Raw genomic sequence first — 25,311 nt, 5'->3', positions numbered from 1 at the left:
GTGTCTCTAATAATAAACTTTGTACCTGTTTTTACAAGTTTTGCCTCCCTGAAATATTCTTGTTTTCAATGAGGGTAAGAGCCAGGGAAGCTTTGCTTTCAGCTTCTAGCCCCTGGTGGTCTAGCAGCTAGGATTCCTGGTTCTCATTCAGGTTGTGCATGCATGTGTGCTAAGTCATGTTTCAGTCGCGTCCGACTCTTTGTGACCCTATGGACTACAGCCCGCCAGATTCCTCTGTCCATGCGATCCTCCAGGTGAGAATACTGGAGGGGGTTGCCATGCCCTCCTCCAGGGGATCTTCCTGACCTAGGAATCAAACCCACGTCTCTTGCTCGTTTGCTGCATTGCCAGCCGGGTTATCCCTGGCGCCACCTGGGAAGCCCTTCATCCAAGCTACCCAGATTCAATTCCTAGGCTGGAAATGAAGATCTTTCTTCAGGACTGCTCACTGCCGTCTCTCCAAGAACAGAACCATATGTCATGATGGAGCATCTATCATCCTAGGTGCCTGAGTAACTACATGAGCACAGCCCCTTTGCTAACCTGCTGCTGCTGCTAAGTCGCTTCAGTCATGTCCGACTCTGTGGGAACCCATAGACGGCAGCCCACTAGGCTCCTCTGTCCCTGGGATTATCCAGGCAATACAGACCTAACACGAACAAGAAATAGGTGGTTGTGGTTGTTGTTGTTGTTGAAGTTGCTGAGACTTGGGCATTAGTTTGTTACTAACTAACACAACATATCCAAAGAGTCCTGACCAGATAGGAGGAGGCACTCCCCTGGAGTCTGCTTATCTGTCCAAAGCCCAGATCTTCTTGACCTCTAAAATGGTTACTTGCACTTGCCTTTCCAGAGTCCATTTCCCTGTCCCTTAGCTTCTGACAGTGGTTTCCACATGGTTCCAGTAAGCTAACTCTGTTCCAAATTCCAGGGGAAATGCAACCTAGGCTAAACCAATCAGAATATTCCATTTCCCTGACTGTATGGATTGGGTCAGTAGTGGACTTGTGTCCTTAACTGGCCCAGTTAAAGTGAATCTTAGGGTTCTCGCTGGAAATGCACATACTTACCACTACTACAACAAGTTTCACATTTCTTTATCATTAGTTATATGCTATCTTACTAAGCAGATTATGTATTATTGAGAACCAGGATCCTAATTTATCTCTTTATTGCCAGAACCTGGCATAATTGTTGGCACAAAGTAGATGCCTATAAATAATAATTGATCAATTAAAAGAGGAATAAAATTTACTCCTTTTCTTCAAATTTCACTTTTCAAATTTCAGGCTCACCAATCCATCTACAGAGCCACATTCAGCTGTTTGCATCTCTGTCCTTTCCTTTCCTCCATCTTGATCTAAGAATAAATGATATGCTCAATGTTGGTCTTTCAAAAAAATTACAGGTAAAATTTTCTTTCTCATTTTCCTGGGATGTGTATGGCATTTGCATGAATACTTAGGGCAAATCTCTTCTGTGCTCCTTTCTACTGTATAGCGTCAGCACCAAAACCTCCACAGTGACTGAAGTAACTACCTCTTTGTGACGGCATATCAGCCATGTGCTACTGGAGAAGTCTCAGTTCCAGGACCAAATCATGGGTCCTTATTAAATAGGTCCTTACAATGCCCAGAAATAATACCAAATACCAAATAACCTGAAGAACTATAAATATTTTAACCTTTTCTATTCTCCTCAAATCACCAATCTCCCTTTTCTACCTCCCCTGGAACCTCCAAACTCCTCATTCATAACTTAGCCTCCTCTTCTAGAGAAAACAGAAGTCATCTCATGGAGATCTCTCATTGCCCTAAAATCAAACATCTACCACTCTCCTGGCATCCTCACTTCCAGCTGAGATAGAGGAATTGTTCCTCTTCCCCGTGTCCCACCTCCTATCTCTCCCTTATTAAAAAAAAAAAAAATCTTATACTATCACTCAATCCTTTTCTGTCTTGTATATCAATCTACTTTATCAGGAATCTTTCCCATTAGTTTTTAAACGCACTGAGATATTCTTTTTAAAAAAAGCTTCACTTATTCCTTATTAACTACCACCTGTATTTTTCCTTCTCTCCCATCTTATCTTTTCATTATCTCCAAAAGACAGGAAAGGCAGTGAGGTACAGTGGTTAAGAACATGGATCCTGGCACCACACTACCTGCTTTGAAATACATCATTTAATGACTCTGAGACCATGAACAGATTACTTCACTTCTTTCTGCCTGAATTTCCCCATAGACAAAAAGATTATAACACTGACACTAGTGCTTAGCACAGAGTAAGCACTATATAAAGGTTGGCTGTAATCACTTTTATTTTTATTTCTTTACTTTCACTCACTTCTCAGCCCATCCTGACCCCATCACTTCACATGTTTACTAAGAACACCAATGATCTCTATGTTGCTAAATCCAACAATTTTTCAGTTACCATTTTACTTGAAGTCCAGGCAGCAGTTGACAATGTTAACACTTTCTTCTTGGAACATCCTCTTCACTAGTCCAGGGGCATCAATTACCACCTACCTGGCAGTGTCTTCTTCATCTTTATCTGCCCATTTTTATCTTTATCTAGACCCCACAAAGCTAGAGATTTAAGGGTAGAATGTTTAAATGTCTCAAAGGCATTTTATATGCACTACGTCAAAAACTGATCCAAGATCTTTCTCTCCCTAACCCCCTGTCTTGAATATTCTTTTGTCTCTTCACCTGGCTAACTCCTACTCCTTCCTTAGACTTCACCTGAAGTATGAGTTTCTCAGAGAAGCCTGAGGTGAAAGCCTTCAGAGAAAATTTTAGCACTTGATACCTCTACTTCACACCTGCAATGAGATGGTAAGTTACAGGAGGGTTGGGACCATGTGTCTTCTCACTGTCCTATCCCAGGACATGACTGCAGTAACCTCCACAACCCATTCAGTGGTGCTAGGCCCTAATGGCACTCTTGAAAAGTATAAACTGTGCCACTTTGTGCCAGGTTAAGATTACTAGAATAATTAAAACATGGAAGGGTGCAAAGAAGTCTAGCAGAGGAATAGTATTTTACCAAGCCTCTAAATTAGTTTCAATCGCAATAAGAGGTTCGTGGATGACAATTAAAAAAAAAAAAGCTTAAATTGGGGAGATTCATTCATTAGACAACCAACACATACTTTGCCTCTAACAATGCAATCAGACCAATTGTGTGGCAATCGGTGCAATTGTGTGGAAGGTTTTGCCATTGGGTTTACACCTCACAGGTCTTATCTTTCCCTGGTGGCTCAGACGGTAAAGCGTCTGCCTACAGTGTGGGAGACCCAGGTTCGATCCCTGGGTCAGGAAGATCCTCTGGAGAAGGAAATGGCAACCCATTCCAGTACTCTTGCCTGGAAAATCCCATGGACGGTGGAGCATGGTACACTACAGTCCATGGGGTCGCAAAGAGTTGGACACGACTGAGCGACTTCACTTCACTTCACTTACACCTCACATATGACTTGGACACCAGTATTCAATCCTACCTCAACAAGCCATCTACCTATAACGCAGCATTCCTGTGTCCCACTACATAGCAGCTTTTTGCTAAGTCTTCCGTGAGTCCAGGCAGTTACACTGCCGGTGGGGAGTACTGACGGAGAAGTTCAAGGGAGGAAAAGTCCTGAGCGTGTGTGTATGTAAAACATACAAACAGTTTGCTCTCAAAGCGAGGAGGAGTAAACAGTGCTGAAAAGAGAACACAGTAGACTTCGCAGGTGGGATATAGGTGAAAATTGAATGAGTGGGAGAGCGTGCCAACTGGCATGCCCGGGACCCTTTCCCTCAGCGTCGATCTCGCGAAACTGTAACTAATTCCCGGGGAATTCCCGGGGATTCCCTCTAACTCCAGGCAAAGTCCCGTAGGGGCGGGGCAAGAAAAGGAGACGCCGGCGCGCGGCCTTCAGCCTCCGGGATCTCGAGAGAACTGAGGTTATCGCGATCTTTCCGGAGCCGACACTCCACGCGGAGTCCGAGCTCGTGTGCTCTGAGTGCAGGGAGGGCGGAGACTGTGCGGGAGGGAGAAGCCCCTTTGGCCTGCCCTACGGAAGCCTGCGAGGGAGGGTGGTGATCGCTGCCCAGTCCAGTTGTCCAGATGCCCAGCGCCAACGCCAGCCGCAGGAGTCAGGAGAAGCCGCGGGAGATCATGGACGCGGCGGAAGTGGGTTTCCTCCTTCTCCGGGCCTGGAAGAACAGACCCTTGGGCCGGATCGCGCTGGGGGGGTGGGGTGGGGGAGTAGGGTGAGCGGGGCCCCTGGCCTCTGGATCCCTGGCGTCACTTTGCCTGTAGGCCACGGGCCTGGGGTCCGGGCGCCCGGAGCCTTCAACCGGGCCTCCAGGGCCCTTGCCCGAGCACCTTAGCCAGACCCACCCCGGATCGCATTTCTTACTGGGGCGCCTGGAAGCATGGCTTACAAGAAGCGTGTCTCAGAGCTGGAGGGCGGGGGAGGGGGGCGCGGAGGGCGTGAAGTACCCACTGCCCCGGAAGTAGGAGCGGCTGGGCCAACCTTAAACCTCGCTGGTTTAGGCACGTATTTCACGTACTCCGTCTCTTTCCCCGGAAATTTTTAATGTCCACTGATAATCGATTTTTGCTCAGCACTCGTGTACCTAATGTTTTTCAAGTAATGACAGTACTTCGTAAAGCGATCTGCCACTATAATGACCGTTTTCCATGTGACAGCTGAAAAGCTGTCATTTTTATTTCCTTTTAACCCAAGTGAGGTAGGTGGGGAAGTTTGTAGGGAAAGCGTTTGAAATGGAGTGACCGCAAATCGTCTATGTAATTCATAATACCCTGTAGTCCATCAGTGCTTTTCAGAAATGAATGTGTGAAACCGTTCTACAAGTGATGTGTGCTCTTAGTGAAATTGAGATTTCTACCTGGCTGCTAATTTTTCTATTGAGGAGACATGAATTTGTGATAATCTGCATAAGGAATAGATCATTTTAAAAACATTAGATGGAATAGGGTTGCTGAAATATGAACAGTACTAAAAAGTGATCGCCTTTTTTCTTTTTACATGCTGTAACCTTTTTATGCTGCCCTCCTACTATATTTTTTTACTGTATCTTTATAGTAGGATTGGGGTTATCTTTGTCTTTAAGGTGTATTTTTTTTAATTCCGAAAAAAATTGTTCAGTAAGCACCTTAACATGTTGTCTGGTTTGTTTTGGTATAAATACAGAATCTAATATCTTCCAAATCTAAAGGAGAGGATTCCAACAGATAACTGTAGTGACAGAAACGAATTGTTTTATTCACATCCTAAATTACCTTGAAGGAAATCATTTTTATGTATTCTTGATCTGATTAAGTATGTAAAGTGCCTTTGCAAATAGTGTAGGTCTATAGATTATATACGGTTGACATTGTGGCAGTTATGTCACTTTATAGCTGGAAGGATCTTAAGAGATCATTTTTCTCAGTAAAGTGAGATTAAAAGAAAAGGCTGCTTACCAATTTAATAAGTATAGTTTGTTAATAATAGTCTGGACTCTAGGCCTCTTTTTTCCTGTTCCTGGCTTAAAATCTGTAATAAGAATTTTGGTGTCATATTGTCAGTGTTGAAGCACTTGCAACCTGATATCATGAAGACAGTTTTAGAACAGGAAGCTGGCAAAAATTTTGATGATATTTTACAAAAGGAAAGTTGTAGTTAGCTTTTATCCAACATCACTGATTTCTAAAAACTGGACATCTGGTGCTCAGAAAGCTTATCCCTAACTGTTGGTTCTCTTTGAACATCTCTTCCTGTAATAGGAAGTTAATAAAACTGTGGTATCTCATCATTCTCCCTTCAAAAAGAGGAAATTTATAACCCTGCTTTGAAGTAGTTTAATCTCCTTTTTGAAGAAAGTAGTTAAGATGTGTTGTACATGTGCGTAAATTCTACTTGAGAATGCTCTTCTGTATGGTATATCAATCCAGGAGTGGTGATCTTCAAAATAAATTATCCAGAAGCTGGGTGCTTTTCCTTTTTCTATGGAGTGCATATTAAGTGATATGACATATTTCCACAGTTTAAAACTACTAGTTTGAATTAATAAAATAGTCCTGAAAGTTAAAATGAATTCATCTTTTTCTGTTGTGTTTCTGTGTTTATTAATACTATGCTATTAGTGTTTAAATAAAAAGTCATAATGTAAAAACTTTTTTTGTAGGACTATGCAAAAGAAAGATATGGAGTATCTTCAATGATACAATCACAAGAAAAACCAGGTTAGTAGTTATGTGATAATTTTAAAAGGCTTTTTTTTACTTTCTAATTCCAGGAAAGCTCTTCGTAAACTTTTAAGTAAGGCTGACATAACTGAAAACATAACTCTGAAGGCATAATTCTGAAAAACTTAAATGGCAAACTGATGCCGTTGTTGTTGTTTAGTTGCTAAGTCACGTCTGACTCTTTGTGACCCCATGGACTGTAGCCGGCCAGGCTCCTCTGTCCATGGGATTTCCCAGGCAAGAATGGAGTGGGTTGCCATTTCCTTCTCCAGGGGATCTTCCCAACCCAGGGATGGAACATACATCTCCTGCTTGGCAGGCAGATTCTTTACTACTGAGCCACCTTGAAAGTCCAAGCATACGCCATAACCCTGTACAAACATTATCAATTTAGGGTCCCTAATCTAGAAAAGGATGGATTTCCCTGGTGGCTCAGATGGTAAAGCGTCTGTCTACAATGTGGGAGACATTGTAGAAAAGGAAGAAAGTACATTAAATTAGTATATTTTAAGCAGTAAATTATATTAGAAAGATATCCCTAAGTGATCATGTAAAAAGATTTGACTCTGGCCTAGGAGATAAAAGATAGTTAATAGTAGCTGCTTTCTTCATATGCAGCCTTTTTTGCATGCCTCATGAAGCTACCTCTTTTAGTACCCTCCTTGACTTATATAAATACTTCTTTGAAAATGATTTGTTTCTCTCAGACCTGTAAGTTTTGTTTGTAAACATTTGTTTTCCTTTTATTGGTTTCTTTTTTGTTTGTGTCTATTTTTGTTTCTGTTTTTTTCCCCCCCTATTTTATATATGCAGTTTCAACAAGTTTATCCTACTCAACAATTTAACAATCATTTTTCTTCTGGTAGACACCCCAAATTATGTCTTTCAAGCTTTGGTACACCTGCAGACCTTTAGGTTCTGGCCCATTGGAAGTACCAAGTACTGCTAATATATATGCCTGCCTGTGAATTTTATGCTTTGAAAATAATATACCCCAGGTCAGTTTTAATTGTTATTTTAGATTTAACTCATTGCATGGTCACAACATCACATTTCCTCCCCAACTTTGTTGGGAAAATGTGCAATGAAAGACCCAAATAGGTTCCTGAGAATAAACCATTTCCAAAATTATCTTTTGTGAAGTAAAATAATTGAGCATAAATTGGGATAGAAGCAATATGCTATAGGAGAGGACTACAACCCCTGCCAGGACAAGCAGAAGAGGTCATGTGAGACTTTTTCTCAGCTTATCTATCTTCCTGAACTGCACTTCCTTGAGCTCTAACATCAAAAATCTTACTGGAGTTTGACTTCTACGTAAGCCTCAGTCACCCTTTGCCACAATTATTGTTCCCATTTAGCTATCAAATCCAGACTACTGTTATAACAGTAACTATAACAGTTATAAGCTTTCCCTACCAAAAAAAAAGTTTACCTATGTAATCTGATTACACTAAATAATAGCAAAATTCTACCCTTGATTTTAACCTCTGTTAAAATCAGAAAATTTTGCTCAACATAAAGTTATCTGTCTGCTTCCATTTCTCCAAAATTCTTTTATTCTAATATGAATGACTTAACTGTGGAGGTAGTAGGGTTTCAAATTGAAACCCTACTGCCACTAATCTTTGCCTTAGCCACTCATATTGGTGAGAGTGTGACAGGCACCTCAGCTGTGTGTGAATACATTAAAGGTTGAGAACGCCTATGCTAATTCATTGGAATGCCACATGAAAGAAGGGCCATTATTCTTTCTTTTCCAAAGTACTATTAAAATTACTGTAATCATGATGCTTACTTATAAGTCTGTCCTTTTAGACTTATTGTTTTGTTTTGAATTGTGATTGTCTAGTAAGTTGTTTGGAGAAGGCAATGGCACCCCACTCCAGTACTCTTGCCTGGAAAATCCCATGGATGGAGGAGCCTGGTGGGCAGCAGTCCATGGGGTTGCTAGGAGTCGGACACGACTGAGCAAATTCACTTTCACTTTTCACTTTCATGCACTGGAGAAGGAAATGGCAACCCATTCCAGTGTTCTTGCCTGGAGAATCCCAGGGATGGGGGAACCTGGTGGGCTGCCATCTCTGGGGTCTCACAGAGTCGGACACGACTGAAGCGACTTAGCAGCAGCAGCAGCAGTAAGTTGTTTGCTCTTTCAATCTTGGCATTTTCAGATCTGTCTTAAAATATTACACTACTATGTCTGTCTTTTCTCTTTCACACTTTCTTTCTTCTGAGTTTACACAGCAGACTTGGAAGTTAGCTTAATTTCTAAGGTCCATGTACAGAGTTTTACAGAAAGTCTCTTGTGATGAGTAGTGCTTTAATATTTCACATTCATTCTCTTTGCTTTTGGCAATGAGGACCATGGTATTCTCCTGTAAACCAAATTCTCTCTAAGCTGCATCTTTACTTCAAGAGATAAATTATATAAATACATGTAGGCAAAGTAAGTAAAATATATTTATAATTTAATTTTATTATAATATCCCCCACAAAAGTATTTTTAGTATTAGGGTAACTAGGTTTTACAGCATGTGATGTTGACATATTTGGTTACAATCAGGCCACATAACCATTGAGACTTGAGATTTTTTATTATTTGTGATGTTGTGGTATCATTCTATTAGACTATTTTTAACTAATGCTTATATCTTTTTCTTTAATACTGAAATTATTGCATATTTAGAACAATATCAAAATAATTTCTGGATCATGATTGCCTTGTATCACTATCTTCAAACCATGGTTTTTTCACAGTTTTCCTGTTTGGGGGACTCTAGTACTTTGCTATTAGTATTGGGGGGCATAATTGTTGGGTCTCACTTGTAGTCAGAAGGGGAATTTATTGGTTCATGTAACAGTAGGAAACCAAAGTATAAGATGGCATATGCCATGATAGGATTTAGAAGTTGGAGAATTATTGGTGGGGCTTTCAGTCTCTACTTCCTGGCTCTGCTTCCATTGGGCTATTGACTTCATTTTCCCATCCTGCAAATTCAGGTAGTAGGAAAGATGGCAGTCAATACTATCTCAGCCCAGTGACCTGGAGGAAGACAGCTTCATTCCCATTATCTGTATATTACATATGAGAAAAGAACTTTCTAGTTGAATACAGTCACTGTATCCTAGGGAGTGGGGTGCTATGACTGTCCAGGCCTGGCAAAGTGTCCCCTCATGTAGCTAGCTGACTTACATACTGTGACAGGCAAGCAAAAATACCATGTCCACTCAGGCAGAGGCAGGTGAAGACAGGCTGTGTTTGGCTTTATAAGTCATTGAAATGTTCAGGAAATTTGCATTTTGAAATTATATTGACTCCACTGTAGATTGAATTATCAAGGGATTGCCAGTTAGAATGCTTTTGCTCTCATTTAGGCAAGATATAGTATGTTGGTTTAGAATGGTGGCAGTGAAGATGAAAGAGAATTGGATAGGTTTTAGAGATATATTTAGGATATTCATAAAACTTGAGGCAAATTGCATACAGAAAGTGATAGAGAAGGTGTTAACCCTGGTACAACGTGTGTAGGAATGTAAATTGGTTATAGCCACTATAAAAAGCATTACAGGGGTTCCTCAGAAAATTAAGGATAGGACTACCGCATAATACAGCAGTTCCACTTCTGGGTGTTTTTATCTGAAGAGCATGAAAGTACTAGTCAAAGTATATGTGCACCCTTATATTACCACAGCATTTTTTCCAGTAGCCAAAATATGAAAACACGCTAAGTGCCTGTCGATAGATAAATAGATAAAGAAGATGTGGTATATATGTGTGCCATTAAGAAAGATGAAATCTTCCCTTTTGCAACAACATGCATGGAATACAAAAATTAATAAATAAGCAAACCAAACAACAAAACATAGAGCAGAGTAGTGGTTACTAGAGGGGAAGGAGCATGAGGGGAGGGTGAAATGGGTAACAGGGTCAAATCTGTGTTAATGTTTGGAAACTAAACTTTTGATATTGAGCATGCTGTTAAGTATATAGAAGCTGAAATATAATGTTAAACATAGGAAGCATATGGTGTTATAAACCAATTAAAAGAAAAGCAAAAGAAAAGAGTGTTGCTAGAGATGAGAATCATTTAAGATAATACAAGTACTTATGTTAGCTATAAAACAAAGTAATTTTGATCTTGATGTCTTTGTAAATTTTGAATTACAGAATTGTTTCACTTTTCTGCTACAGATCGAGTTTTGGTTCGAATTAGTGATTTGACAGTGCAAAAAGCTGGTGAAGTTGTTTGGGTGCGTGCAAGGGTTCATACAAGCAGAGCTAAAGGTAAGATCAATTAGATGGTTACGGGTCTTTTGGTAATCACTGAATTTTTCTTTTGCAAATTTCTCACAAGGCAAGGCAGATCTTTAAAAACAGAATAGAAACGCCTGTTTTCCTTCTTAAATCAATGTAAAATATTCAGTTCAATTCAGTCACTGAGTCGTGTCCGACTCTTTGCAGCCCCATGAATTGCAGCATGGCAGGCCTCCCTGTCCATCACCAACTCCTGGAGTTCACCCAAACTCATGTTCATCGAGTCAGTGATGCCATCCAGCCATCTCATCCTCTGTCGTCCCCTTCTCCTTCTGCCCCCAATCCCTCCCAGCATCAGGGTCTTTTCCAATGAGTGGACTCTTCGCATGAGGTGGCCAAAGTATTGGAGTTTCAGCTTCAGCATCAGCCCTTCCAGTGAACACCCAGGACTGGTCTCCTTTAGGATGGACTGGTTGGATCTCCTTGCAATCCAAGGGACTCTGCAGAGTCTTCTCCAATACCACAGTTCAAAAGCATCAATTCTTCAGCGCTCAGCTTTCTTCACAGTCCAACTCACATTCATACATGACCACTGGAAAAACCATAGCCTTGACTAGACAAACCTTTGTTGGCAAAGTAATGTCTCTGCTTTTGAATATGCTATCTAGGTTGATCATAACTTTCCTTCCAAGGAGTAAGCGTCTTTTAATTTCATGGCTGCAGTCACCATCGCAGTGAAAAGTTATACCCACAGCTTACCCAAAGAGTTATACCCATATCTCGTTAAGCCTTTAGATCTAACTACCAGCTTACAGGAAAGTTGTAGGACATGTTAAACGACAATGGGGATACAGGCAGCAAAATCTAGACTGTAGTAAACTGCCAGGCGAAAAAGGTCTGATCTCTTCAAGAAATAAATTGAACCAGGAGGAGGAGCCTATGGATTAAAACAGATATATCTCTCAATTAATATTTAGATCCTGATTTAAACATGTAGTTGAAAAGGCACTGAGACTGTTGAATATTTGAACACTGACTAGATATTTGGTGTTAAAAAATTGTTCATTTTTTTTGAAGTTGAGATAATACTGTCGTAATGTTACTTTTAAAAGGATATCTATTACGGTTCCATACCGAATTATATATGGATGAAATAATAGTTTGTAGGAGTTTGCTTCAAAATAGTACAGAAATTGAGCGATAAGGCTGAAACAAGTGGCCATGAATTGATAATCATTGAGGTACATGAGGATTATAGGTAGGCATTGATATCATTTACAAATAATCATTTTGTCCTTTTCTTTCAAATGTTTATCTCATTTCTTGTTTCTCTCTGCAATAATTAGTAGATTGCCCAGTTTTGCAAGGATTCTCACAATGAGGAATTTTTCAAACAGTAGAGGTATAAACTTCTGCTGCGTTATTTCTATAGAGATTCAGTATACTCTCCTGTTTGTTTTTTTGTTTGTTGGAAATAATCAGTTGATCTTCATTATTCACAGATTGTGTATTTGCAAATTCACCTACTATAACATATATTTGTAACTCCAAAATCAACATTTGGAGTGCTTTCACTGTCATTCACAGACGTACCCAGATATTCACATGAATAGTGGTGAGAAATTTGAGTCTCCTAATACAACATTTTCAGCTGAGGTTAAACACAGTGAAGCTCTACCTTGTATCAGCTCTCACAAACAAGTGTCCTCTTTGCAATCTATTTAATGCTACATTCTTCACAGTTTTCTGCTTTATTTTGTTAATTTAACTGTTTAAAATTGCCCCTGAAGCACAGTGCTGAAGTGTTCTTTGGTATTCCTATATAAAGGAGCACCCATAATATATATTATGGAGAAAATATGAATTATTAATAGCTAAGTTTTGTCCCAGCGTGAGTTATAGTGTTGTTGGGCATGAGTTTTATGTTAATGAATCAATAATATATACTAAATAAGGTGTCTTTAAACAGAAATACACACAACAGATTTATGTATTTTTGGACTAATAAAAATACCGTGACCAGACGTGCACAGAAACCTCACTCTATATTTCCCCTAGGAGCAGTGGTTCAGTACTTGCTAATTCATTGTTCCTAGTGACTTTATAAAACATGTGTGTATGCTCAGTTAATTCAGTCATGTCTGACTCTTTGCAACCCCATGGAAAACATATAAAGCCACAAGTAGCAAGAACCAACTGTACGTAATTGTATTGGTTTACAATAATGGATTTCTTAATGTTGAACCATTTTTAGATTCTTGTAATAAACTGAATTTGGTAAAGGAGTGGATAGTATTCTTTTAGTATAGTACTAAGCTAAATTTCAGTAATTTTGTTTTTGAATTTTCATTAATCTGGTTTTTATAATTTTTACTTAAAAGATCCTACTTTGTTTTTAAGTTTGTATACATGTGTGTATGTAAGTTGTAAGTTACCCACGTAATACATTAATATTTTCACATGGATTTTTCAAAGAGTACAAATATCTTCCTTTTTCTTCTCTATTGTCTATCCTTTGCCCCAGCCTTTTCTATTAATTCTTAATAGTTTGTTCAGTGTCTTTCCCCCTAAATCTTTCTTTTTAATGCACATATGCACACACATATATACATACATGATTTTGTTTTGTATGTGTTTTAATTTGTCTTATTTTATGTAGATGATACCATATTTGTACATGGTTTCTGTACCTTTTTTTTTTTCAATTAACAATGTTTCTTGGAGATACTTCCATGATATCGGTTATAGATCTACATTAGGCAGTATTTCTCCAAAGTAGATTTCTAGAAGTTAAATTGCTGGGTTCAAGGGTTGGCATAGGCATATTAAAATTTTCCAGTACCAGATTACACTCCCGAAATGCTATACTCAGTTATACTCCCCCAAGTGTGTGACAGTACCACTTGCTTCACACTCTTGCCAGTAATGATTGTTAGTGCTTTTTATTTCTGACAAGATTATTTGAAAAAGATAAATAAAATCTTTGAATTTCAGAATCCTGGTTGCTGCTAGTCCCTTCTTCCTTATATGGAAAAATTATAATGACAATAAATATGACTGATTAGGAATCATTCATGTGTTTTAACTCCAGAAGTAGTAGCACATTAAAATTGGACTTAGAAAAACTACAGATGCTGTCAGTTTCAAGTAAAGTGCTGAAAAACCATGAATAAGGAAATTAAAGTGTCAAAAATATGACAGCTAGAATTCTGTTAAGGAGGGGAGCCTTTAGTCTGTTTATATAACAAATATTTGTATATTCTCCTCAAATTAAGGGCAGTATTTTATATATTTTTAAAGATTACAAATCAAATTTCTCACAATAGGTTTATGTATCAAATCCCTGAAATCAAGAGTTTCATATAGAAGTGAGAGGAAGTTTTTAATTCTTAATGAAACATTTAGCATTAGTTTCTTTGACTATGAAAGCTTAAGTGCTTATTGAAAGTAATTGAAATGGCTGATTCATGTGAATGTATGGCAAAAACCACCACAATATTGTAAAGTAATTAGCCTCCAATTAAAATTAATTAATTAAAATAAATTCTTGAAATGAAAAAAAAGAAAGTAATTGAAATATGTATGATTCCTTTCAAATTTTATACATACTGCATGAAGTCATTGGCACAAGACTATTCTTTCTAAAACCTTAACTTATACTTCCAAAATAGCTGATTTATTTAGGTGGTCAGAGAGAATTTTTATTTATTGTTGTATTTAGTCAATAAGTCATGTCCGACCCTTTGCCACCCTCTGTGGACTATAGCCCGCCAGGCTCCTCTGTCTGTGGGAGTTTCTGGGCAAGAATACTGGAGTGGGTTGCAATTTCCTTCTCCAGGAGATCTTCCTGACCGAGGGATCAAACCCACGTCTCCTGCATTGACAGGTGTATTTTTACCACTGAGTCACGAGAGAAACTCTTAGAATTTTTAATACCAAGAGTCAAAACCTCAACTTATATCCATATAAGAATATTTCAGGGAAAATAATAAATGGAAAGTATTTTAAAACATACAGGTCTTTGTGGTTTATTCCATAATTGATTAACATAAGCAGTGAAGGAAGATGTTAATGTTGGGTGCTAGGAAGTGAAGATACATCATCTAATAAATTCAAGAGCTTGGCAAGCTAAAGGACAGTAGGAATAGATGAAAACATAAAATTGCCTCACATCTTTGATAACTGGTTCTTCCACCAAGGCTTACTTCTTTATTGAGCCATCACTGAAGTGGAGATAAGAGTAAACCTTTTGTCTTGACTATGTACCATGTTTGTTCTTCATGGAAGAAAGGAAGGTTTCCAACTTTACACTTTTCTAAAACAGTCCTCTTGTGTAAATTTAAGAATCTGCTTCTTCTAAAAACTTAAGAATAAAAGTGCAACACAAATTTTTAACTGCTGAGGACTTAAAATATTTAAAAATAGTGAATTCATTTTGCTGTTTTGAACATTGGCTTTCCTTTCTATAAACTCACTTCTGACTGGGGCATTCCATGACGAAAGATAATTCGTTGTTCAGTCACTCAGTCATCTCTTGACTCTTTGCAACCCCATGGACTACAGCATTCCAGGCTTCCCTCTCCCTTCACTATCTCCCAGTTTGCTCAAACTCATCCATTGAGTCATGATGCCATCCAACCATCTCATCCTCCATTGTTCCCTTCTCCTCCTGCCTTCAATCTTACCCAGCATTAGGGTCGTATATAGCAATTGATAAATCTGTCATATAAAGTTCTTGTACTAACTTAAGTAATGAGAACTCTTCGGTAAACTGAGAAATTATCTAATTGCTTCTTAGAATAAAAAATAATATATTGCTATAGTAAAAATTAACATCCTATAGTTCAGAAAGATGTAAAGTGAAAAACAGAGCTACACTATGATCCAGCAATCCCACTCCTGGGCATGTATCCAGAAAAAACAAAAACTAGTTCGTAAAGATAGATGCACGTACCCCATTGTTCATAAGCAGCACTGTTTACAATAAGTAAGACATGGACGCAGCCTAAGTGGCCATCACCAGATGAATGGATAACAGTGTGCCATGTATCTACCTATCTGTTTTATCTATCTCCCCATCTGTACTTTGCTGTACACCTGAAATTAACACAGTGTTGTAAATCAACTATTCTTCAGTTTTTAAAAAGGAAGAAAAATATAAATATCACAAATCTAGCTCCAGTCTATTCCTCTCCCCGCCCCCAAAAATAACCAGTGTTGTTTCTTGTGTATTCTCTTAGGAAGAAAAATGCATTTACAAGTATGAGCATATCCTTTGTTTTTAAATTTGTATGAAAGGAGTCACACACACTGCCCCTTATAATCACTCACCGGTATCTATAGGAAAATGCCTTTTAGGACATTGAACCAAACAGATCACACTGTGCAGTGTATCACCAGAGTCAAAGAAACAACAATTTAGTTTACTAACACCTTTCAAGAACTTGGTGTCAAAAGCACTTGATAAGAGGGGGTCTGAGTGGACAGCTCTGTTTACCAGGAAACCAGTACTGATTTTTTAAGTCTTTTAAAAATCTTTTTGAATGTACCATAAAGATTCTAATATTTGAAAGTGTTTTGAACACACAAAACTTGGGACCATAGCATTAGTCATATGTAGATCTGTTCTACTAGTGAAAATTACATAAATACAGGGTGATGTTAAACCTCATTTCTTTAATTTAAATAATGCTATTATGTACACCTTTGTCAGTAAGACGTTCCCTATTTAATTTTCTTAACATACATTCTGAGAAACATATTTTTTGAATCAGAACATTTTAAGCCCATTGCCAAATTTATCTCTGAAAGCATTGTTCAAGCCTATCTTGCTATTGACAAGTTATGAAAGAATGGTTTTCACTTAATTCTTCTGAGCATTGAATAATAGTGTATATTTTTAAATTTATTCTAGTATGAGAGGTATGTGTCATAATCAGTATTTGTTTCAACTTACATTAGTTTCATTTCCAGTAACATTTTTCTCCTTATGTTCAGTCGCTCAGTCATGTCCGACTCTTTGCGACCCCGTGAACTGCAGCACACCAGGCCTCCCTGTCCATCACCAACTCCCAGAGTCCACCCAAACCCATGTCCATGGAGTCAATGATGCCATCCAACCATCTCATCCTCTTTCGTCCCCTTTTCCTCCTGTCCTCAATCTTTCCCAGCATCAGGATCTTTTCCAATAAGTCAGCTCTTCGCATCAGGTGGGCAAAGTATTGGAGTTTCAGCTTCAACATCAGTCCTTCCAGTGAACACCCAGGACTAATCTCCTTTAGGATGGACTGGTTGGATTTCCTTGCAGTCCAAGGGACTCTCAAGAGTCTTCTCCAGCACCACAGTTCAAAAGCATCAGTTCTTCGGTGCTCAGCTTTCTTCACAGTCCAACTCTCACATCCATACATGACCACTGGAAAAACCATAGCCTTGACTAGACGGACCTTTGTTGACAAAGTAATGTCTCTGCTTTTTAATATGCTGTCTAGGTTGGTCATAACTTTCCTTCCAAGGAGTAAGCATCTTTTAATTTCATGGCTGCAGTCACCATCTGCAGTGATTTTGGAGCCCAGAAAAATAAAGTCAGCCACTGTTTCCACTTTTTCCCCGTCTATCTGCCATGAATACTTACTAGGGTGTTTTTCTTTTAGATTATTTGTTCTAGTCCATTACCCATTGGGATCTCAGTGTTCTTTACTTATACATCTTTAAGATCTTTATGTATTAAAGATATTAACTCATATAGGTTATATGTCATTCAGTAGATATTTTTCCCAGAATGGTTTTTTTTTTTATTTTTATGTATAGGCATTCTATAATTTTCAAACTTAGAAAGCCCTCCCCTTTTCTATTGTATAGTTTAATATTCAGTTCCATTTTTCTATTACTCAGTTTTTTAGTTACCTCCTGAATTCCACTAGAATTAAAATCTCTTTGCTCTAATAGGACATCATCTCAGTTCTTTTTTATGCTGCATTGATCTGCCTGTTTCTGTACATTTTTACTTACTGTGGGTTTATAATATGCTGATGGTATTGGTCTTGGACGTTCCGGGTGGCGCTAGTTGTAAAGAACCCACCTGCCGATGCAGGAGACCTAAGAGACAAGGGTTCGATCCCTGGGTTGGGAAGATCCCCTGGAGAAGGGCATGGCAACCCGCTCCAGTATTCTCACCTGGAGAATCCCATGGACAAAGGAGCCTGGTGGGCTACAGTTCATGGAGTCTCAAAGAGTCGGACACGACTGAAGCGACTCAGCATACATTGGTCTCACCTCCCCTTTTCTTTCATCTATTGGCTTTTTTTAAAAAAAAGATTTAAATTTTAAAATTACATAGAGTAAATACATTAAACATTAAAAGAAAACAGTGAACATTCTTTGCTTCACTCATAATCATTGATTTCATGATTTCTGTTTTCTAGCAGGCATGTTAGAGAAGGCAGTGGCACCCCACTCCAGTATTCTTGCCTGGAAAATCCCATGGACAGAGGAGCCTGGTGGGCTGCAGTCCATGGGGTCGCTAGGAGTTGGACATGACTGAGCGACTTCACTTTCACTTTTCCCTTTCATGCATTGGGGAAGGACATGGCAACCCACTCCAGTGTTCTTGCCTGGAGAATCCCAGGGATGGGGGAGCCTCGTGGGCTGCCGTCTATGGGGTCGCACAGAGTCGGACACGACTGAAGTGACTTAGCAGCAGCAGGCATGTGAGCTTTTAAGAGTATGTTTGCTTCTATGTACTCCTAAGTACATAGTTCTGCTTATCTCCTGTGTTGAATCTGGACCATGGCCACAATTTTCTTTTAACCCTTACCTTTCTTCTGTACCTTCATCTTTGACTTTATTGGTCTCTTGAAACTTTTTTTTTCTGATTAAAAAAAATAGTACATGCTTATTGTAGAAAGTTCATAAAATATGAAGAACAGAATAATTCTCCATGATTTCACCATTAGTAGCCACATTTTTTGGTGTTTTTCTTCCTATACAATTTCATATTTTTGGTGGGGTTTTTTATGCAGTCAATTTTAATATCTCTTAAAACTATGATTGGCTTTATCACTTTGTTCACATAACAGTCCGTCATGAGTGTCTAACAAATACGTACTTTGTGTTCCCGGCACCCACCATAGTTTTTGGACATAGTGATCCAGCTGTGAAATAGAAATGGTCATGCAGTGCATGCACGCTGTCATGCCCGACTCTGCGATCCATGGACTAGAGCCTGCTAGGCTCCTCTGTCCGTGGAAGTTTCCAGGCAAGAATACTGGAGTGGGTTGCCATTTCCTGCTTCATGGGATCTTTCCAGCCCAGGGGTCACACCTGCGTCCTCTGCATCCCCTGCATTGGCACACAGGTTCTTTACCACTGGTGCCACCTGGGAAGCCGGTTTTCATAGTCCTCAAATAAGTAGGCAGTGGCAGTAGTGCTATTAGTAATAATAATAAGTTAAAAGGTAGTAATACTAGTTTACAGTTAACATTAATTGGGTGTTCGTCACAATTATAAACTTATTATATAATGCTCAAGAGTATAGATGAAAATGCAAGAAAACCCCATGAGTAGTATGCTGTTATTTTCTTCATTTTGCAGATGAATAACTGAGACATAATTAATATTCTAGTAGGCCCCTTATAGGAAGTAACGGGCTATGATCCCATATCTTTTGATTTAAAAGCTTTTACTCTTTACCAAACCCTTACACTACATGTCACCCCCTAGTGCTAACCGAAAGACATGGTCACGCTTTGTAAGTACTGTGGAGCTCTCTGTTCTCTCCCAGGGTTTTTGTCTGGCATTGCAGTTCATCCCAAGATTGCTTTGTAGTGCAGCCAGGTCAGTGCTGCCACTGTCTGCACTATTAGAACAGCTAAAATGCTTACTAAGTCATGCACATTACCTTCTATTTCCTGTTAACATTCTGTTCTGAGTGGGCTAACATCTGGCTATAATTTCGGTAGTTCTTGGGATAATGTCATTTGATTCATCTGCAGATTTCTCTAGAGTAACAATCTTTATCAATTCAGCGTCTTAAAAATCCCTTTGAATTTGTACAGCTCACGTAATTTTCTTTTTTTAAGATTTTGCTTAGAGCTTCCCTTGAAGTCCAGTGGCTAAGAATCTACTTACCAATGCAGGGAACACAGGTTCAGTTCCTAGCCCAGGAAGATCCCACATGCAGCCAAGCAAGTCTGTGTGCCACAACTACTGAAGCTGCACTCTGGAGCCCACACGCTGCAACTACTGAGCCCACACACCTAGAATCCACGCTCTGCAACCAGAGAAGCCACCACAATGAGAAGCCTGCACCCTGCAACAAAGAGTAGCCTCCTCTCAGCACAACTTGACAGAGAAAACCTGCAGTAACAAAGACCCAGTGCAGCCAAAAATAATTCAATAATTTTAAAAAAGAGAGAGATTTTACTTAGCAACTGGATCATACTCCAAAGGAAAGGGGAAATGGTATCTATGTAGTGTAAAAATAGTCAATCATACATGATTTGGAAGTCCATAGATTGTGTCTGTGTTGGCACTCTGCAGCCTTTTTTTTTAACATCATGATTGCTGTCAGATTTGCATTTCAAAACTGTATGTTGAAAGTATTAACTACAAGTCTGCTTGCATCTTTTGCTTTTTTAGGGGAGGGAGGGAGGGGCAAAGCTAATTCTCGGTGTAAAAGATAATTCTCATTTTAAAAAGCCCCCAAAATCTTTTGATGTTTTGAAAGACAATCTGATAAGAAAAGAGGTCTGGAAAAGATTTAACTTGTTTTATGAGGAAGTAGTGTCCCAAAATGTGATCAGAGACTTGTAAAAAGAATCTTTTTAGAAAAAAAGAGTTGCCATAAGGATAGTGACTGGATCTATTGTGAATATCTTTCAAATGGTTGATAATATGGAATGACAGTTCCTTATGAAAGAAGAATCACAAGGCTCAGAATTATGCAGAAATAATACTCATTTTAGGGCATAAAGACAATGATCTTTTATAGACAAAGTGAATTATTGGGGGTTTAAAAAAAAGTGTAACAATTGTATAGGACAAAAGATTAGGAAGATCATAAAAAATGAGTAAAACAGAACATGAGATAAGCTAGTCTGTTATTCTAAATGCTCTTTAAAATGTACTTTGGAAGGAAAATGAAAGGAACCACCTGCAAAGAACATTTATGTTCCTGTGACTAAGCTCAGTATTAGTACTTTCATGGTTGCATCATTTGAGCCTCCTGTGATGGTTAGCATAGTACCTTTGCCTATAGAATATACTAACTTATGAATGGTGAAAGTGATCTGAAGTTATTTGAAATTTGTTTAGTAAGTGCATACAATGACAAAATAATTCTCTTGATAAACAATGTTTTTTGAAATTGATGATTTGCCTACGTCCTCAATAACATTTTAAAAGCATAGGAGGAACTGGGTTTCTTTAAAGCCTGTAAATTGAGTATGAGTATTTTGGCTGTCAGAGTATTTTGGCTGTCATTTTTCTTCTTTGTAAAACCTGAACTAGCGTGTTGTAAAACTAGCATGTCCTTAATACACTTGTATACTTTTTGTCTTTTTCAGGAAAGCAGTGTTTCTTAGTCCTACGACAGCAGCAGTTTAATGTCCAGGCTCTTGTGGCGGTAGGAGACCATGCAAGCAAGCAGATGGTTAAATTTGCTGCCAAGTAAGTAAGCAATTATATCCTGTTGTCAGAATAAACAATGGTGGGAACCAAGACTCCCAAGGCTTTGGACCATTTTCATACATTAACATCAATGCTTCGTTTGTTTAAAAATGTAGTTATTTAAATTGTCAGTTCAGTGTTGTTGAATACATTAAACTTACAAAAGAGAAAATATGGAGCACAAGCTTGAAATTCATTTGGAACTGCTGAAGCAGCACTCTGTACAGACAAGTCACATTTACTTTCAAGTAGAGTAACAAAAAGCCTGGCAGCCTCAACACTGCAAAGCAACTTTATTTTCTTGTGTTTGTTGAGCTTCATTTCCTCCCTCCCTTTCCTAGTTTAAGATTTGCATATTAAGCAACAAGTTTTCTAACTGAATAACAGAAGTGTTTAAAATAAGAGTGGAATTTTGCAAATGATTCCATCCTGAAGTAAGTAAAACAGTTGTTTTAACATGTCACAGCTTTTAACTTGGACACCAAAAGGGTTTTTGTTTTTTAAATAAAGCTTGCTTTTTTCCCCCCCACAGAAGTATTACTTCCTGGCCCAGGGTTCCTGCAGAAGCTTATTGTTTTGTTCAATTTGTAAGGGGCAGGATATAGGATTAGGATATCTCTGCTCTTTATATGTATACACTTTATATGTATACACTTTTCAACATAGATAGAATTGTCAATTTTAGAACTAGAAAGAAACTAAAAACTGATTCATATTTTAATTTATGTTTGACCCTCCCTGACTCCCTCAGCACAGTGGTCTACATATAGTTACTGCTTAGCAACAGGTTTTGGTTTACAGATTTATTTATCAAATTTAGTTTGATTGTATCATAACAATACCTGCCCTCTGGTTAAAAGACTCCAGCCCATTAATTACATCCGTTTATCTCTGATGAGCTCAGCCCCACCTCTCCCTATCTCATAGCCCTGCTACTAAGAGACTATCACTTTCATCTTTTCAACCTGTATCTTTTGGTGATTCATTTTGCTCTTTCCATCCCTAGTCTTTAAGGGTATATGCTTGTGGGGGTGCCTTTGTCACCTAGCCTTTTCAGGTCAATCTGTATCCTATGAAGTAGAACGTGAGTAAACTTGGTTCCTAGAAGTAAACTATCTACTGTGAGGCTTCTGTAAGAGCTCCTGAAAACCAAAGATGTATATGCTTCATTATATTTAATATACTGGAGAAAAGTCAGCTTCAAGTCAACAAACAACCTTTAGGACTTTGTTACAGGAAGGGGGACCCTTTTTAGGGCCTGAGAGTGGGCACTTATGTAACACTTGGAAAGGAATTGTCCAAGGAGACACAGGGGCTGACAAAGCAAGAGACTTCATTGGTAAGGGGTACCTGGGTGGGGAGTGGGAAGGCACGGGAACCCAGGAGGAGTGCTTTGCCATGTGCTTTCAGTCTCAGGTTTCATGGTGCTGGGATTAGTTTCCAGACTCAGGGTGCATTGCTCACCCAAGAGGAATTCCAGCAAGGAGGATTCGGGCAGGTTGGTAGGATTTGTGGTGTCTCCTTTTGACTTTTCCTGAATTCTTCTGATTGGTGGTGGCTTGTTCCTTACCAAGACCTCCTGTCATAAAATAACTCACGCAAATGGTTACAGTGGTGCCTGGTCAGGGTAGGTGGTTTCAGTCAGTGTTTCCCCTAACAGCTTCTGTCTTTTGTATATTAAATTGGTTCTGAAAACTAATATATGAAGCTGACAGTTTGGGTTTTGGGGTTTTTGTTTTTGTTTGTTTTGTCCTGGGGTATAACCAATTAACAATGTTTCAGGTGAACAGTAGAGGGGCTCAGCCATACATAGAGCTGACAGTTTTATATCAAATATATTTTTTATTTAAACTGCATTATAACCTCAGTATTACATTCTTAAAAGATTAGCAGTCTGAAAGTCTTTTGGAAATCCCATTTGCTGTTAATCACTTAAGAGTCACTCTAATATCAAGAGAACAGTAACTTCATTTGATGTCTTTAGAGGCAGACACATTAAAGTAGTTTACAAATAGTTATTTCTTATTTTGGGTCTTCTCAGAAACTCCTGGAACTTGATTAACTGACAGCAGTTGACCATATCAGATGTCAACCAAAGCTTACCAGCTGAAAAACATACTTGCACACAGAACTTAGTTCACTGATGCCCTTATTTGTCATTTAGTTGCTAAGTCATGCCCAACTCTTTTGTGATCCCATGAACTGTAGCCCACCAGGCTCCTCTCTTCGTGGGTTTTCCCAGGCAAGAATACTGGAGGGAGGGGTTGCCATTTCCTTTTCCAAGGGATCTTCCCGACCCAGAGATTGAATCTTCCTGCATTGACAAGCAGATTCTTTACCACTGAGCCACCTGGGAAGCAATGCCTTTATAATGAATGTTAAAGAAAGGCTTTTGTCTAAATGGTATAGTGTATGGGTGACCTTTTTTTTCTTTTTAGAATAAGGGAAGAATTCAGATAATTTAACCTGGATTTCATAATCCTGAAGTGGATTAAATTCAGTCACTATCTATTGATAGACCTGATTTTAACCTTTTTCTTTTGTTTTTGTTTTGGCTGCTTGCAACCCAGGGATACTGGTTCTCTGACCAGGGATTGAACCGGGGCCCATCAGGCCTATGGCAGTGAAGGCATTGAGTCCCAACCACTGAATCACCAAGGAATTCTCAAGATCTGATTTTACTCTTAATTCAGGTTTGACTATTAACCAGAACTTCCCTGGCAGCTCAATCAGTAAAGAATCTGCCTGCATTGCAGGAGACCTCGGTTCAATCCCTCAGTCAGGAAGATCCCTTGGACAAGGGAATGGCTACCCGCTCCAGTACTCTTGCTTGGAGAATTCCAAGGACAGAGGAATCTGGTGGGCTGTGGTCCATGGGGTCACAAAGAGTCAGACGTGACTGAGCAACTTTCACTATTTAACTATCATGATGTGACTTTGATTTCTTTTCCTTTTTTTAAATTTATTTATTTATTTGTTTGGCTGTACCAGATCTTAGTTATAGTGTGCAGGATCTTTAGTTGTAACACGTGGGATCTAGTTCCTTGACCAGGAATCAGACCCAAGCCGCCTGCATTGGGAACATGGAGTTAGCCACTGGACCACTAGGGAAGACTTGAATTCTTTTTTAAACCAGAAAAGAACATGTAACTATTTTTAATCCATTTTAAAAACTGCATTTTATATAGTTAGTAATGTGTGGGAAAAGATGGTTTCATAATAGAGCTGTTGCAAATTATAAAGCCATTAACTGGTTATATGCAAGTGAATGGAGCCAGTTTTATACAATAGGTTTAACATGTGCTACTTAAGTTGCAATTATTTAACTTTTGGCACTACTTACATGCTAAGGTATCTTGCCTGAGTAAGAATAAATGTGTTAATAGCAGTTGCTACCTTATGAAAAAGGAAAATTCTCATGACTCTATGGTGAAAGATGATAAGCTTTTAATTTTGTGGCTGGTTGATAAGAAATTAATTTTCTTAGGAACATGATTTCTTGATATGTCAGTCAGCTTATCTTTTTTTATGTGATTTTGCTATACTTCTAAGGTAGTTCAGAAATCATGCTCTTTCTTGGTAACAAGTCTAAAGCACACCTCCTTTCTAACAGAAAGCCAGCAGTACAATCTTATATTCAAAGTACCAGTTTTAAAAGAAGAAAATCAAGAACAGAAAAATTTTGCTTTGAAAATTACCTGCTCTATTCATGAATAATAATAGATCAGGTAAAGTTGTAATGTAAATTCTAAAGAACTTTCAGAACTTTTTTTGGAAAAAGACGGGTTGATTTTTTTCTTCATCCTTTGAAATCCTTTTCTTAAAAAGTCCACACATGCCAGAAGTTTCTAAGTGCTATTTTTATCTAAAATTTTCAATGGTTTCCTATATCCAACTATGTCCAATATTAATTCTGCCTCCCAGTTCCTCCTGTTATTTCCCACCACTTCACAATATATATGCTTCAGATGGGGTAGTCTCTCCATATCTACAGTGGCCTCATTTTTTAATTTTAAAATAAAAATTTAAAAATTATCTTAAAGATACATAAAAAAAATACTATGCCATATCATTTTATAGGCTAACTTACAGAGGAGAACTGCTGTGTAAATTGTGTTCATGCCAACTGAAGCCAACAATATCC

At 38.6% G+C, this 25,311-nt stretch overlaps 1 protein-coding gene across 1 annotated transcript in view; it reads left to right on the top strand.

Moving 5' to 3' along the window:
* Positions 1-3,920: 3,920 nt before the first annotated feature.
* Positions 3,921-25,311, top strand: part of DARS1 (aspartyl-tRNA synthetase 1) — a 67,573-nt gene continuing 46,182 nt past the window's right edge. The window contains exons 1-4 of the mRNA XM_040228519.1: positions 3,921-4,180; positions 6,184-6,241; positions 10,440-10,532; positions 21,065-21,167. Of these exons, the coding sequence (XP_040084453.1) occupies positions 4,115-4,180; positions 6,184-6,241; positions 10,440-10,532; positions 21,065-21,167 (320 nt within the window). The 5' untranslated portion in view covers positions 3,921-4,114. The remainder of the gene's footprint in view (positions 4,181-6,183; positions 6,242-10,439; positions 10,533-21,064; positions 21,168-25,311) is intronic.

Source organism: Oryx dammah, unplaced genomic scaffold, assembly GCF_014754425.2.
Source record: "Oryx dammah isolate SB20612 unplaced genomic scaffold, SCBI_Odam_1.1 HiC_scaffold_27, whole genome shotgun sequence".
In the NCBI taxonomy this organism is placed as follows: Eukaryota; Metazoa; Chordata; class Mammalia; order Artiodactyla; family Bovidae; genus Oryx; species Oryx dammah.
Note: the sequence above shows the minus strand (reverse complement) of the source record. Positions and strands in the feature narration are given on the sequence as shown.